The sequence below is a fragment of the Fulmarus glacialis genome, unplaced genomic scaffold, assembly GCF_000690835.1.
Source record: "Fulmarus glacialis isolate BGI_N327 unplaced genomic scaffold, ASM69083v1 scaffold15891, whole genome shotgun sequence".
NCBI lineage: Eukaryota > Metazoa > Chordata > Aves > Procellariiformes > Procellariidae > Fulmarus > Fulmarus glacialis.
The window spans coordinates 26,970-38,905 of record NW_009192244.1 but is presented as its reverse complement, the minus strand read 5'-3'; the positions used below and the strand labels follow the sequence as shown (position 1 = coordinate 38,905).

At 47.1% G+C, this 11,936-nt stretch overlaps 1 protein-coding gene across 1 annotated transcript in view; it reads right to left on the bottom strand.

Moving 5' to 3' along the window:
• Positions 1 to 754: 754 nt before the first annotated feature.
• The window catches only part of FUBP3 (far upstream element (FUSE) binding protein 3), a gene marked incomplete at its 3' end in the record, with an annotated part of 31,959 nt that continues 20,777 nt past the window's right edge, over positions 755 to 11,936 (bottom strand). Inside the window, exons 14-18 of the mRNA XM_009587009.1 lie at positions 7,294 to 7,454; positions 6,365 to 6,438; positions 5,771 to 5,847; positions 3,395 to 3,463; positions 755 to 882 (exon numbers count right to left, since the gene is read on the bottom strand). Of these exons, the coding sequence (XP_009585304.1) occupies positions 755 to 882; positions 3,395 to 3,463; positions 5,771 to 5,847; positions 6,365 to 6,438; positions 7,294 to 7,454 (509 nt within the window). The remainder of the gene's footprint in view (positions 883 to 3,394; positions 3,464 to 5,770; positions 5,848 to 6,364; positions 6,439 to 7,293; positions 7,455 to 11,936) is intronic.

The window sequence follows — 11,936 nt, the reverse complement described above, 5'->3', positions numbered from 1 at the left end:
GACGGTGCTGGCTCCCCGCACCGCCTGCATCCAGACCAGCTTCTGCTCCGAGGAGCCAGAGTGAAAAATACGATTCAGGGGGGAGAAGCGTCTGATCCCACTAAGGTGTATTCGTGCTCTGCACATACTTTTTGCCAAATACTAAGTCATTCGCTCTGCAAACCCAGTGCTCAGGAAAGCCCTGTGGGTACGATCAGGATAAATCCCACACAACCCTCCGATGGTCTGAGTGACAGGTGAGGTGAGATTTTACTTGGCAGCTGGTTAATCCAAATCATTTTTCAACAGTTTTCCCCTCCCTCTCAGGGCAGGGTGCTCCCTCCCCAGGCAAGTGCACTCCTGTCCTACCACAAAGTTTGCAAGAGAAAAGGCAAAGCCTGCACACGTGGTCCCGGATTGCACAACGTGCCAGTGTTGCACTACCTTGCCAGCCTGGCTCCATCATTCCTTTTACTTCAACTCCCCAAAGCCACAAAACAGCCTGGGGGTTATGAGGAAAGGCCCCCAGGGGAAACAAATAACCTCCCAGTCCTCTCCCAAAAAAACCCTCACCCTGTACAGGGAAATAAGACTCCGATGTTGAGACAACACGATGGAGGAGTGAGCAATTTCTCACTTCTGTGATCACTTCGTCAGCCACAAAATATCTCCCTGCTTCACCATATGAGCCCAAAGTAGAGTCCCCCCACCAGGGCAAGGCCAACGTACCCAGTTCCCCAAGTAGCAGTGGGGTTCAGGGAACATGAATACAGACCTGGCTGTGGGCCTGAGCCTGCCCTAGTGTCTGCCCGTAGTAGGCAGCCTGCTGTCTGTAATACTCTGCCCAAGCCATTGTGTAGTCCGGCTGGGAACTTGCCTGAGAAGCAGCACTGGCAGCATGACCTGGAGGAAAAGAAGGGAAAAGGGAGAGATGAGCAATTCAGTAAGACCAAGCCCAGGCTTAGGATCTCCTTTTGTAAAGCTTAAAGAAGAGCCAGCCCCCTTCCGACAGCTGCAGACATCTGAAAGAGCGACACCAGCTATCTGCTGTTTGGGTACGACAGGACAGGCTTTGAGCTGGCTTGCAAGTGACAAGCCAATGGCAACCAGAAAGAGTTAAGAGACTGTTCCTGTGGCTGCAGGGACAGGGTCTGACGGCCTGCACCCTTCATCCTTGGCCCGAAGGCTCCAGCAGCACGGTGTCAAATGCAAATCCAGAAGTCGGCATCACACGCTTCCTAAGAGTGGAGAAAGCCAGGCCCATGTTTTTCCACGTGCACAGAGCTCTCCTACCCTCTCAACAATCCAGCTTCAGCTTTCTGATTTTTGTTAGCATCAGTTCTTGCTGTGCGCTATGCTTTCCCCAGGCAGGCCAACTGCCAGCACGGACACGAGGTCTACTGTGGTTCAATGGGAGCACTTCTCCCAAGGCACAACAGCAGACAGCATGACTGAGAGCTTTCAGGGGGAGAACTACATGCACCATCACCAACAGGAGAGGACCAAAGGGGTTTTGTAGAGGACTGGAAGCTAGTAATGGCAGGGGATGGAGACACAAGTCATCGGATTAGAGTTAACTCTGTTTACAACAAGAGTTGATTCATCTCCAATAACCCTGTTTCACTCACTCTGTTTTTTGAAATACTCCTCCCATGCTTTGCTGTAATCGGGATGGCTGTTCTGCTGCTGGCTCTGTTGGCCTGTGCAAAGATGACAACAAGGGGCACGTCAATATGGAACAGGTAACAGTTTCCAGCCAGTGACATCTACCTTTCCACTAGACAGGCCCTGGACCTATCTCAGTTCCCCAGACTTCACACTTCAGCTTCCACCTTTCTACAGTGTTGGGCATCTTCCGTTCAGGGAAAGCTGAGGAAAAGCTCAAGTTCATGATTTCATCTCACCTGTGTCCTGTTAAAGGGCATTAAGCCAAGTCTCCCCCATGCTGGGACCTGCTCAAGCTAAAGAACATTTGCTGGGAGCTGCTCGGTTTGCATATCAACCACCCTGGGCTGTCAGTCCACTCCCACCTAGCACAGGGATGGAGGGTTCAAACCTCTGACAGAACTGAGACCTGTCACCTTCACCTCCAGCCATGGAGCTGCCAAGGAAACGGCCATGTTTGGAGTCATCTCACTTGGTTTTCAGGGGTCTGCATCCTTCACCCCCACTCTCACCAGCAGAGCATATCTGAAGGAGCCCCGGCGGGCAATGCCTGTACAACGTGCCCACACACGAGCCACCAGCATAGCATCTGCCCCAGCACACAGCCCCAGGGTAGCCAAACTGCTACCGGCTGCAAAGTCCTCAGGACTGAAGGGAGCCGAGAGCCCTGCACAAAGCACAGCCAGCTCCATCTGCCCTCAGCACTACGCCCACACGCACTGTCCAGAGAGGCATCCACAACACCCTCCTAACAGCCACGACTAGCTCTGCAGCACGGTCTCCAGACTCTCGCACTGCACTAAGATAAGCAGTGCCAATGCCTGCACTTAGAGAGACCTCGCAGACCCTAAAACCTTGGTCTAGCAGAGACTCCCCCTCTTTGAAGCACTAAGACACCTTCAATCCAGCACGTCTAAGTGCTGTTGCAGGGGAGAGTCCGGCCAGCTGGGTGCAGAGGCGGAATGCCCGCACTTCCCTTCGTCACACTCGGAGCAAAGAGCCCTCAGCCAGACACGCAGGAAAAAAAAAAAAAAGCCCTGAACAGAAAACACAGCAATAAGAAAACTGCAGAGAGAGGGTGGGGGGGGGAGCCACTACGCACACGGATGGCAGGCAAGGACAGGAGACTCGCGTGGAGGAGAGCTCTCGCCGGCCCATCCAACCGCCTGTGCTCCACGCACAGCCCTGCCCTGCGACGCCGGCCGAAGGGGGGCTTTGAAGTGGGGGGAAGGGGGAATATAATACACTGCAAGTGTGAAGTGGGTGGAGGGAACAGGGCAGCAGCGTCCTGTCCAGGGGCATAAAAGCGGGTTAAAAGACTTGACCAATGCTACAAGTCAGGACCTTTTCTGGCAGAGGTCAAGGCTGCCTCAACTGTCCACCTGCTAATGCCAACAAAGGACCTCCTTCAATGCCTTTTCTTCTAGGAGAATTACAGTCTGCAGCAGGCTGAAAGGACACGCAGCTAAATGCATTTCACAGCAAAATGTTTCCCCAGCCAGTTAATTTATTTAAGATGGGGGAAGTAATTAAAATCTAAATACATGTGTAGGGGGTGGGGGTCTGCCCCTCCTCCCACAAGGAGGGCACTCTCGAGTCTGTCCCTAGGAAGCCTGCCCCAAGAACGACTCAGCCGGCTCTTTGACAGGGCTAGCAGAGCCACGAACAAACGGGCTGCAGCACTTGGGGAAGGGATCCTTCACAAGACTGTTTTCAAATCAAAACTTAAAGTGCAAAAGCAGGTATTTACCTAGTTTCTTACAATAATCCTCCCACGCCTTGGTGAACTCCACCTGGCCTGACTGGGTACCATTGTGATCTGCAGCAGAAGAAAGCGGTGAAGGCTGCTTAAAGCACAGCATTATCTTGTCTGTCCTCTCTCCTTACCAAGACTGCCTTCAGTATGCCTGGCTACAAACAGGAACATGGAGGATCCTAAGTAGACATGGAACTAGAGAGCCAACATTTTCCATCAGGTTCAACAGCAGAAATAAACATCTGCCCCCAAAACACAGCCTTGTGGTACTAAACCCATACAGGGGAAGGATAACGGCTTCACTCGTCTTCGGAGCCACCAGAAGCCTGACAAACTTATTGCAAAGCAGTCATCATTGGGATACAAGCTGTATTATCGGTAATCAGGGGATTCAAAGCGTCTGTGCTTCTTATACCAGGCTCCAAAGCCAGGAGGTGTGAGCTTGAGACATGACTATATATTGCAGGAAGGGAGATTTTTTTTCCCCAGTGGCTGGTGGGCAGGATAAGAGGATGTTTCAGGGAGGTGAGAAAGAAGATTAAGTTACTAAGGCAAGTTTCTAAAGGCATCTTGCAAGGCAAATAGCAATGCACATTTCATAAGCATTTATTCAAAGGCTTTATGGGAAGATAAAAATGACATTTTTTGTAGAGCTTTCCCTGCTGCACTGACTGCTCTGCTTCCCAAAGCTCAGGGAAGTCCAGTGCTCTTGGGGGTGCACAGGAGTAACAATTTTTCCTGTAAAACAAGCCAATGGGAAAATACTCTTCTTCAGTACTATACTATTCCACTCCCATACAAAAAAAGTCCTTTCAAGCTCACCATTGCATTTTGCTGTCCTGAAAATAGAACAACTATTGACCTTCTACAAGGTCCCTAGAGCTCAAAGGGAAAGTAATGATTTTTGTAATTTTTTGTAATTTTTTTGTAATTGTTAAGGAGTAGGACTCTTCCAGATGCATTTTTTTTTTTTTAAGTTGAACACACACTTCACATGCAGTGAAGTGCATGTAGCTACTGTAGTATACATTTTAGAAGTGCACTAAGGTAACAATGCAGCACTGAGGATTTCCAAATTTCATATATGCACAATTTCATAAACATTAAAATGTGATCAATGTTACAGGGAATCACAAGTGCAATTGCAGGCATTGCTCCTGCAACATTTCCTCTGCCTCAGGCACCTCAAAGAGTGGGAATTTATACTGAAGTTAATAATCTACTTCACTGCTAAATCAGCCTTAGCACTGAAAAGCACCTTTCATTAAACCCCTTTAAAATTACCCCCCCACACTTTTTGGTGCTTAGCTTTAGTTTTCACAAGACTAGGCCATCAAAAAACTCGTATTTCTTAAAAAATTGTGATTGAAAAGTGTCTGTTGAATATTACTGCCCATCACATGAGCTCTGAGATTACCAAGCAGACTGTGAACCTGCTCTGTTTAGGGCAAACCATTACTCTGGCTGTTGAAGACACAGGATGATGCAGCTACCAACATCACCACTAGCATTTACTACCTCAATTATTCTGAAAAGGGGGTCTCCCCATTCCAACCTGCTGAATTTTGACTAACAGGGTATTAGAAAGAAATGCCACTTCAAACCTTGAAGAATAACAGCCACCCTGACTCAGTGCTGCTGGCTTGAAGCGGAAAGCCCAGCAGCAGGAGTGATATGGGTTCAGTTTTTGAACTCATGACTAAGGACATGTGTGCGCTGTTTGGTTTTTTTTTTATTTATTTGAAAGCTGGTTATCCCGCTGGCCTCATTCTGAGCATTTAGCACTGTGGAGGCTGAGCAGTTCTCATCAACTCTCAAAAGGAAAAAAGGGGACACTACTACAGCCAGTGTGGATGAACCAGGATAGAAGCTGTGCCTATCCTTTCTTCCATTTTCTGCATCTTCTTTCCCAGTCTTTCTATCAGACTGGGAGTTGAACAGTGAGAAGAGCTCATAAGGAACATTTAAAAAAGAAAATAAGCAAGAACTGATAAGGTCAAGGACAAAGAGATGGGAGGGCTCACCACCAGACACAGTGTGCCTGGTTAGGGGGAAGTGGGTTGGCAAGTGAAGTGCTTGCCTGGAGAATCCTGGCAGAAGAGAGCCTAAGGCAGAAACATTTTTTTAGGAACAGACAGCAAGGACCGAGTTTCCAGACAGAGAGCAGAAACAAGCAGTAAGCAGTTAAGTGCACAAAAAGCGTTACAGTTTTCGTTACAGCTTATTCTGAGCTCAAACACCACAGCACGCCTCCACACACCTCTGCTGCTCAGGAAATTATTTTGCTGTTTTCACACAAATGGTCTCATGGGAGAACCTGTGTTTTGCAGGCACGAAGCAGCAATTGCAACCCAGGTCCTAGACACTTACTTGGGACTTGCTGTCCAGGCTGCTGCCACGTCTGGTAGGTACTGCCCCAACCCTGCGTCATGAACGCCTGAGGACCACTGCAGAGGACAAAAAGACACACTGAAGTAGACAATAAAATACTTAACAGGCCGCATACATGAAGTTGCCCACAGAAGCAAAATTGTTACTTATGGTCAGCGACTGCTGAGCAAACAGGTGAACATGAGAACAAAAGGAAATGTTGTGTAGGTGTGACTGCTGGATATTGGTCCTGATATTGGTCTGTTCTTGAAGCCAAGATGAAGACACATCATACTGAACAGCACTCCTTGTGCTGTACGCAGTTCAGGCTTCTTTCCACGCTCTCACTGCACTAGAGACAGGAATTTTGGACATGCCAATACCTACCTACCTTGTTTATAATTTAATAGCTAAAATCCTTCCTGTAGTCAAGCTTAAAGAATTAATCTCACTTGCTACTTGCTTCTGAACACTCACTCTTTAAAAGGCTCCACTTATACATCACCCCTTCAGGGCCCTCCACCCTTCTCCCAGTGCTTTTATAGCTCCCAGTCATTCCCCACAGCCCATCCATGATGAGATAGGGAAGCTTACTTTTGATGAGGTGTAGCGGGTGCTTGGCTGAACGGACTTTGACCAAATCCTCCAGGTCCACCCATGCTGGTACCCTGTCACAGAATCCACAAATATTTAATGCCAGCTCTAAGCACAGGGTGGAGGCAGCTAGTATGAGCAGCAAGAAAGAGAAGACAGCCTGGGACACGTTCCACTAAACCCCAGCAACTGAAAGCAGTGACTGATCCTCCAAGAACGAAGTTCTCAGGACTGTCACCACACACCAGGAGCCCAGCTTCAAAAGCAATTCTGGCCACCCCACAAAGGGGCTAACAGGACTACAGCACAGTTGGAAGTTCTCCTTTGAATAACTTGGATCCTGAGGTTGATATCAAGCCTTCTCCTCTCAGGCAATTCAGCATAAAGGTTGCTTTTCAGCTTTACCATGCCCCAGTTCAGTATTTTTTATACTTTCTTTTACCCAAGTCTCCCCCTTCAGTAGTACTCCAGCCTGACATTATTAAGGTTCAATACCACAGCACTGCATTAAGTGGAAGATAAGTCATACTGGATTTACTGGAGCAAGGAGGTGAATGTTACTTTCAGGATGATGATGCCAGGATTATATAATTCTCACGCAGTGACACTATTGCCTTCCCTTCAAAAAATCTCCTTTGACAGCCTTCTCATACCTTATTATTGCTGTTCTTCCCTCTCATACAGCTGCACATTACCCTCAATTATGTCAGCAAACAGTCAGATCCTTCTGGGACCACAGCAAAAATTAGTCCAATGGATGCTGGAGGGCCAAAGTTCAAGACAGCTGCTAACAGGCAAATGGTTTTGAAGCTGAATAACGTAAGCATGTGTATTCTGTGCCATCCTGTAAGTCCAGGCCTACATGTACCCAAGAATGAAAACATCACATCTGAAAGAGACAGACCAAGATCAACAGAGATGGAACTTACACCAACTTTCTCATCTATGAGATGTCTAGCGAGTTCAATTTGCTGGGGAACTCCTCTGATTGTAAATATTCGTACACCAGGGTCTGTGTTTGGAGGTGGGTTTCTCTGGAGCTCCACATGGGCTCCCGACTGCTGATTTATGCTCTTGATGTTCTCACCACCTGAAGAAAGGAAAACCAAGATACAAGGAGGGATATTCAGCATCTCTTTCCATAAAAGCATATCAAAGTCAGGTTCTGGTAATGGAGTATAGTTTCAACTACCTTCTGCGTGCCTCAAGGAAGGTGGGCTGAGGATGGCAACAGCGTAAGAAACCACAGTACCTGAGCTCACGTTGCTCCTTTAAACTGCCTCATAAGCATGACCTGAAACTGTGAGCTACTGCAATGGTGTTTGGGGTCATGGATGGTGCTGTTTTAAGAATACACACAGTCCCCCTTGTGTGGACATTACTAGGCTCTGAAGAAAATGCAGCATGACTGAGATACACTTTGACAAACCAGATACAAAAACTATACTGACGGAATTCCGGTGGTTTTGCACAGCTGTTCACAATCCTCAAGAAAAGAAAATCACCTGCAACTGAAACTTTTCTTTCTTCCATGAGGCTTTTTTTTCCATCACTAGACAATTCATTCCACTAAGGCAAAAAGCCACCAGCTACATACCTTGTAGCTTAAAAACAAAGCTTAAGCTTTCTCACTATCACGTGCTGTTCAATAGCTTATTCCCTTAAAGAAACCTCCCTGCTCATCGTGCTTTCTATTCACACTGCAGTGTACGCATCCCTCCACACAATCGCAGCAGTGCAGGATTCCAGGCTGTCTTCCACTATTTCAGAGTTAGTTGTGAATGCAGTGAACATATCTGGCTAGTTTGCCATCTGGATACACTAGAGCATAGGAGTGCTTCGAGTAAGATGCGGCAGGGCCAGCCAAAGTAGATCTGATTTCCTGAAGACCTGCTAGGTCCCGGTCTCTTAATGAAATTTGCTTAACAAAAGCCTCAGCCAATGTTACAATGGTTCAATTCTTCTTTTGGAAGCTCGCACAACTTACAGACCAGCTCCACTCAACTGAAGAAATTAAAGGGTGCGGGGAAGGAAGGAGTTTTACAACTTTTAAATCTCAAACCAAAATTCAGCAGCCAAAAGGACATACAGCAAGCAGGAAAGAGAGCAAAGGAAACTAACCGGAGATTTTTGTTTGGTTTTAATTAAAAAGAGTCTCCAAAAATAATCTCCTCAATTTTGCTCGCATTTCCATTTCTATACATCCAGCACAACTTCAAAACAAACTGTGGATGTTGCAGACACTTGTTCATTTCATTGTAATGGACTCGTGACCTTTTTAACATTTTAAAGCCTTCTTGGGGAAGGGAGGAGGAAAAGTTGCCAAAGGGCAATTAACTCTTTCTAAATGAATTTTTGAAGATGCATTTAACAAAAGATAATCGTGTCACATCCCTGGGCAGACAACAGGGATTGTACTGTGCAGCCAAAAGCCAACCCACTTATTTTCAGTCAAGCATGGGAAAGCGGTAAGATGAAGCTTCAAAACCAAGAAGTTTTTTTTATGTAATGCTTTTGTCTGATACAGACTTGTTGGAAGCTCTGGTTTTTACATATTGAGGTGAGATCTGAATCAACAGCCCTTTCATCTGGTTAACGAAAATAGAGGGCCCTTTCAGCCAACATAATTTGGATCACGAAGGAGTGGGAGAACTTACTGGGCGACAGAGGCCTAACCATAGGTTGCTACTCACACAGCAGACTAGGTTTCTCCTTCCAAAAGGGGATTAAAAATTGAAGCATTCTCAAACTGGAAGCAAGGAGAACATAGATTTCAAATCATTTCCCCATTTAGGATTCAGCACCAAGTTTGTAGTTGTTGGGACTGCTTCCACATCAGGTCCCTCCTAGACCATATTGCAGGATCAAGCTAGTTGGCTCTCCAGGTTTGGTCAGAGGCTGCAAGCTCCCACCCCCCGCACCAGGACTTGGCACCCTTCTCCTCCTTACCCTCCAGTCTGGTACATGCCAAAGTGCTCCCTCCCATCCAAGCTACCCCAATTCAGCCTCCAGAGCATGCAAATGAAGTGACGCAGTCAACATGATACTGCATGGTGCTGGAAGGAGTTCATCTTTCCCCATAATGAGGTGACCCGCTCGGCACATGGTGGCTGTCTATAGACGCATTCAGCAGCCCGCTCCATTCTTCTACCTGATGGGGGGCAGAAGTGATCCAAGAGTGGCCCCCCAGCTGGACGTGAAATCGTAAAGCAATTAATCAAACCTGCTAAAAGGCAGAGCTGACAAGAGCCAGGCCAGCCACGTTATCTGTCAATATTGCTGTATTTATCATGGAAATCCAACGGGGGCCCAGAGAGGCTGCGGTTTGTTTCCAAGCACCACCAAACAGAGAAAGCACTTGACGTGTATGGCGCTCGTCTCCACCCTTCCTCGAGCCTTTCAGAAAAGAAAAGCTGCACCTACCCACCCTCTAGAGGAAAAAGCTACTCACAGGATTTGCAGGGAGCCGAGCACTTCTTATCAGCTCGTAAAGGCTCATGCTCCCAAGCTGAGAAGTGATGCCCACGAGAAAAGGGCCCTAGATTTTCTATCATATATGCTGCAGAAATTGAGCTGAGAAACTTCCTCATCTCCCTCTTTTCCCCCTTTCTCGAGTGGGGACAGAGCTGGAAGCACAGCAGCAGTTACCTGGCCACATCACATACGCTACACCACATACACAATGGGCCCAAGATACCCATTGCGTGGGTGCTAACCTCAGAGACCAAGCTATGTGTGCCCACAGGACTCGGCCAGATTTTACAGAGAAGGCTAACAGCCAAGTCCCGCATCACTTGCATTCCCCAGGGTGGGGAAGCTGGAAACTGGTCAGAAACTAAAAGGGGGAAGCAAATGCTTTACAATTGGTCACTGTTAAGAAAACCGCACTAACATCCCCTCTCCCCTACACTGCCCCACGGCAGTGGGAGAGGAAACAAGAAGAATCAGGTGTATGGAGAGTGTAGTACATCCCAGGTCCAGGCCCCAAAAGGCAATGCTACAGCCATCACTCACTTGACAAAAATGAAGGCTGCAATAGACTAAGAGCATAGGCACTGTAAGAACACCGATTACAAGGTGGTATTACAAAGCTACAAGCACTCAAATCACCATACAACTAGTAATTAGTCACTCCAGAAAGCTTCTGATCTAGCCGGGTAAGAATCCCTATTTTGCTGTTGTGGAAACAAAGGTAAAAAGCTACCCTTCACCCCCACGGTGAGCCTGTGCCAGGCCTTGCACTTGAATGCTAGGCCATCCAACTCCGCTACCTGCATTTACCTTTTCAGCACACAGTGCTCTCTGTAGTCACAAATGCTCCACTTCAGTGCACTGCTGAACAACAAGTGACCTTTTCTGATCCTTTATTAAGGATGACTAATGGATACAGCAATAAAGTTTCATTATAATTTTATTTTTCCATACATATTACTCTCACTTGTGGGCTTAAAATTTGCTTTGCTTGATCTTTTGCACAACTGGACTGTTCAGTGAGATCAAGCACAATTGCTCTGCAATTTCTGCTTAATGGGGAGAGCAGGTGTTTTTTCCCATTGAAAAAAGTTTTCAGGTTTGTGAACAGGTTTACGGCAAAGAACAACACCTGAAAATAACTGCAGATACACAGCTGACATGCCTGTGACCCATATCTGTGTCCCCTGTCATCCAATAAGGCAGCAGTTCAGGGTGCCACAGGGGCCAGACACATGGAAGGGAGCAAGTGAGATGCAGCAGGGCTGTGCAGCAGGGGAAGGAGGCCACAATGCATTTCATTGCAAGCTCGCTCCTGCCCAACAGGACGGCAGAAAACTAAATGTCACTGAAACATGGCACAATGCCCTCAAGTCTCTGCCTCCTCTACCGCTGTAGCTAATCTGTTCCTATTCTATTCACCTCACCTTTGCTGAGGCTAAAAGCCAACTGTGATTACTTAAATGCTATTTAAGGCATATGTCATTCTTTCTGAAATAAGCAGATGGAAAAATTAAATACAAGTCCTTTGATACATCAGTGTATTAACTCAGAAGCATCGCAATAATTCAGAGTGACAGAGCTCTCCTATGTAAGTACTCTAACCTAAGTACTGCCATTACCTGCAGTGTAGCTCATGCTCTGCAACAAATTGAGACTGCTGCTGATGCTCTGGTTTCGTAACTGTCTAGGGCTTGTACTGGTTCTTGAGAGGAAGGCCAGATGACTCCTCCTCCATCTCCTTAGCATGGAGAGATTCAATGGCTAAGGCGGCCAAGGGGCCTCCATGCTTGTCTGAGTGAGACAAGGTGCACCAGCCTGCTCTGTAACAGGCTCAGATGCAAGCTCAGGTACAGACAAATCCTGCTCTTCACTTTATTCATCAGATTCTTCAGGTATGTGGCTGGAAGCAGCTACCATTATTACCACATTCAGAGACCTTCCATTTTATCACATGGCACTCACAGAGATCCAGCATGACAAAATGACTGTTCTGCTTGTCCCTGATAAACTGTCCTTTAAACGAATTCTCCATAAAAAGAATCCGCAAATGAACCTGCCTTTTCTCAGCCAGCTGCTTGTTTTAACAAGCTTACTTGAC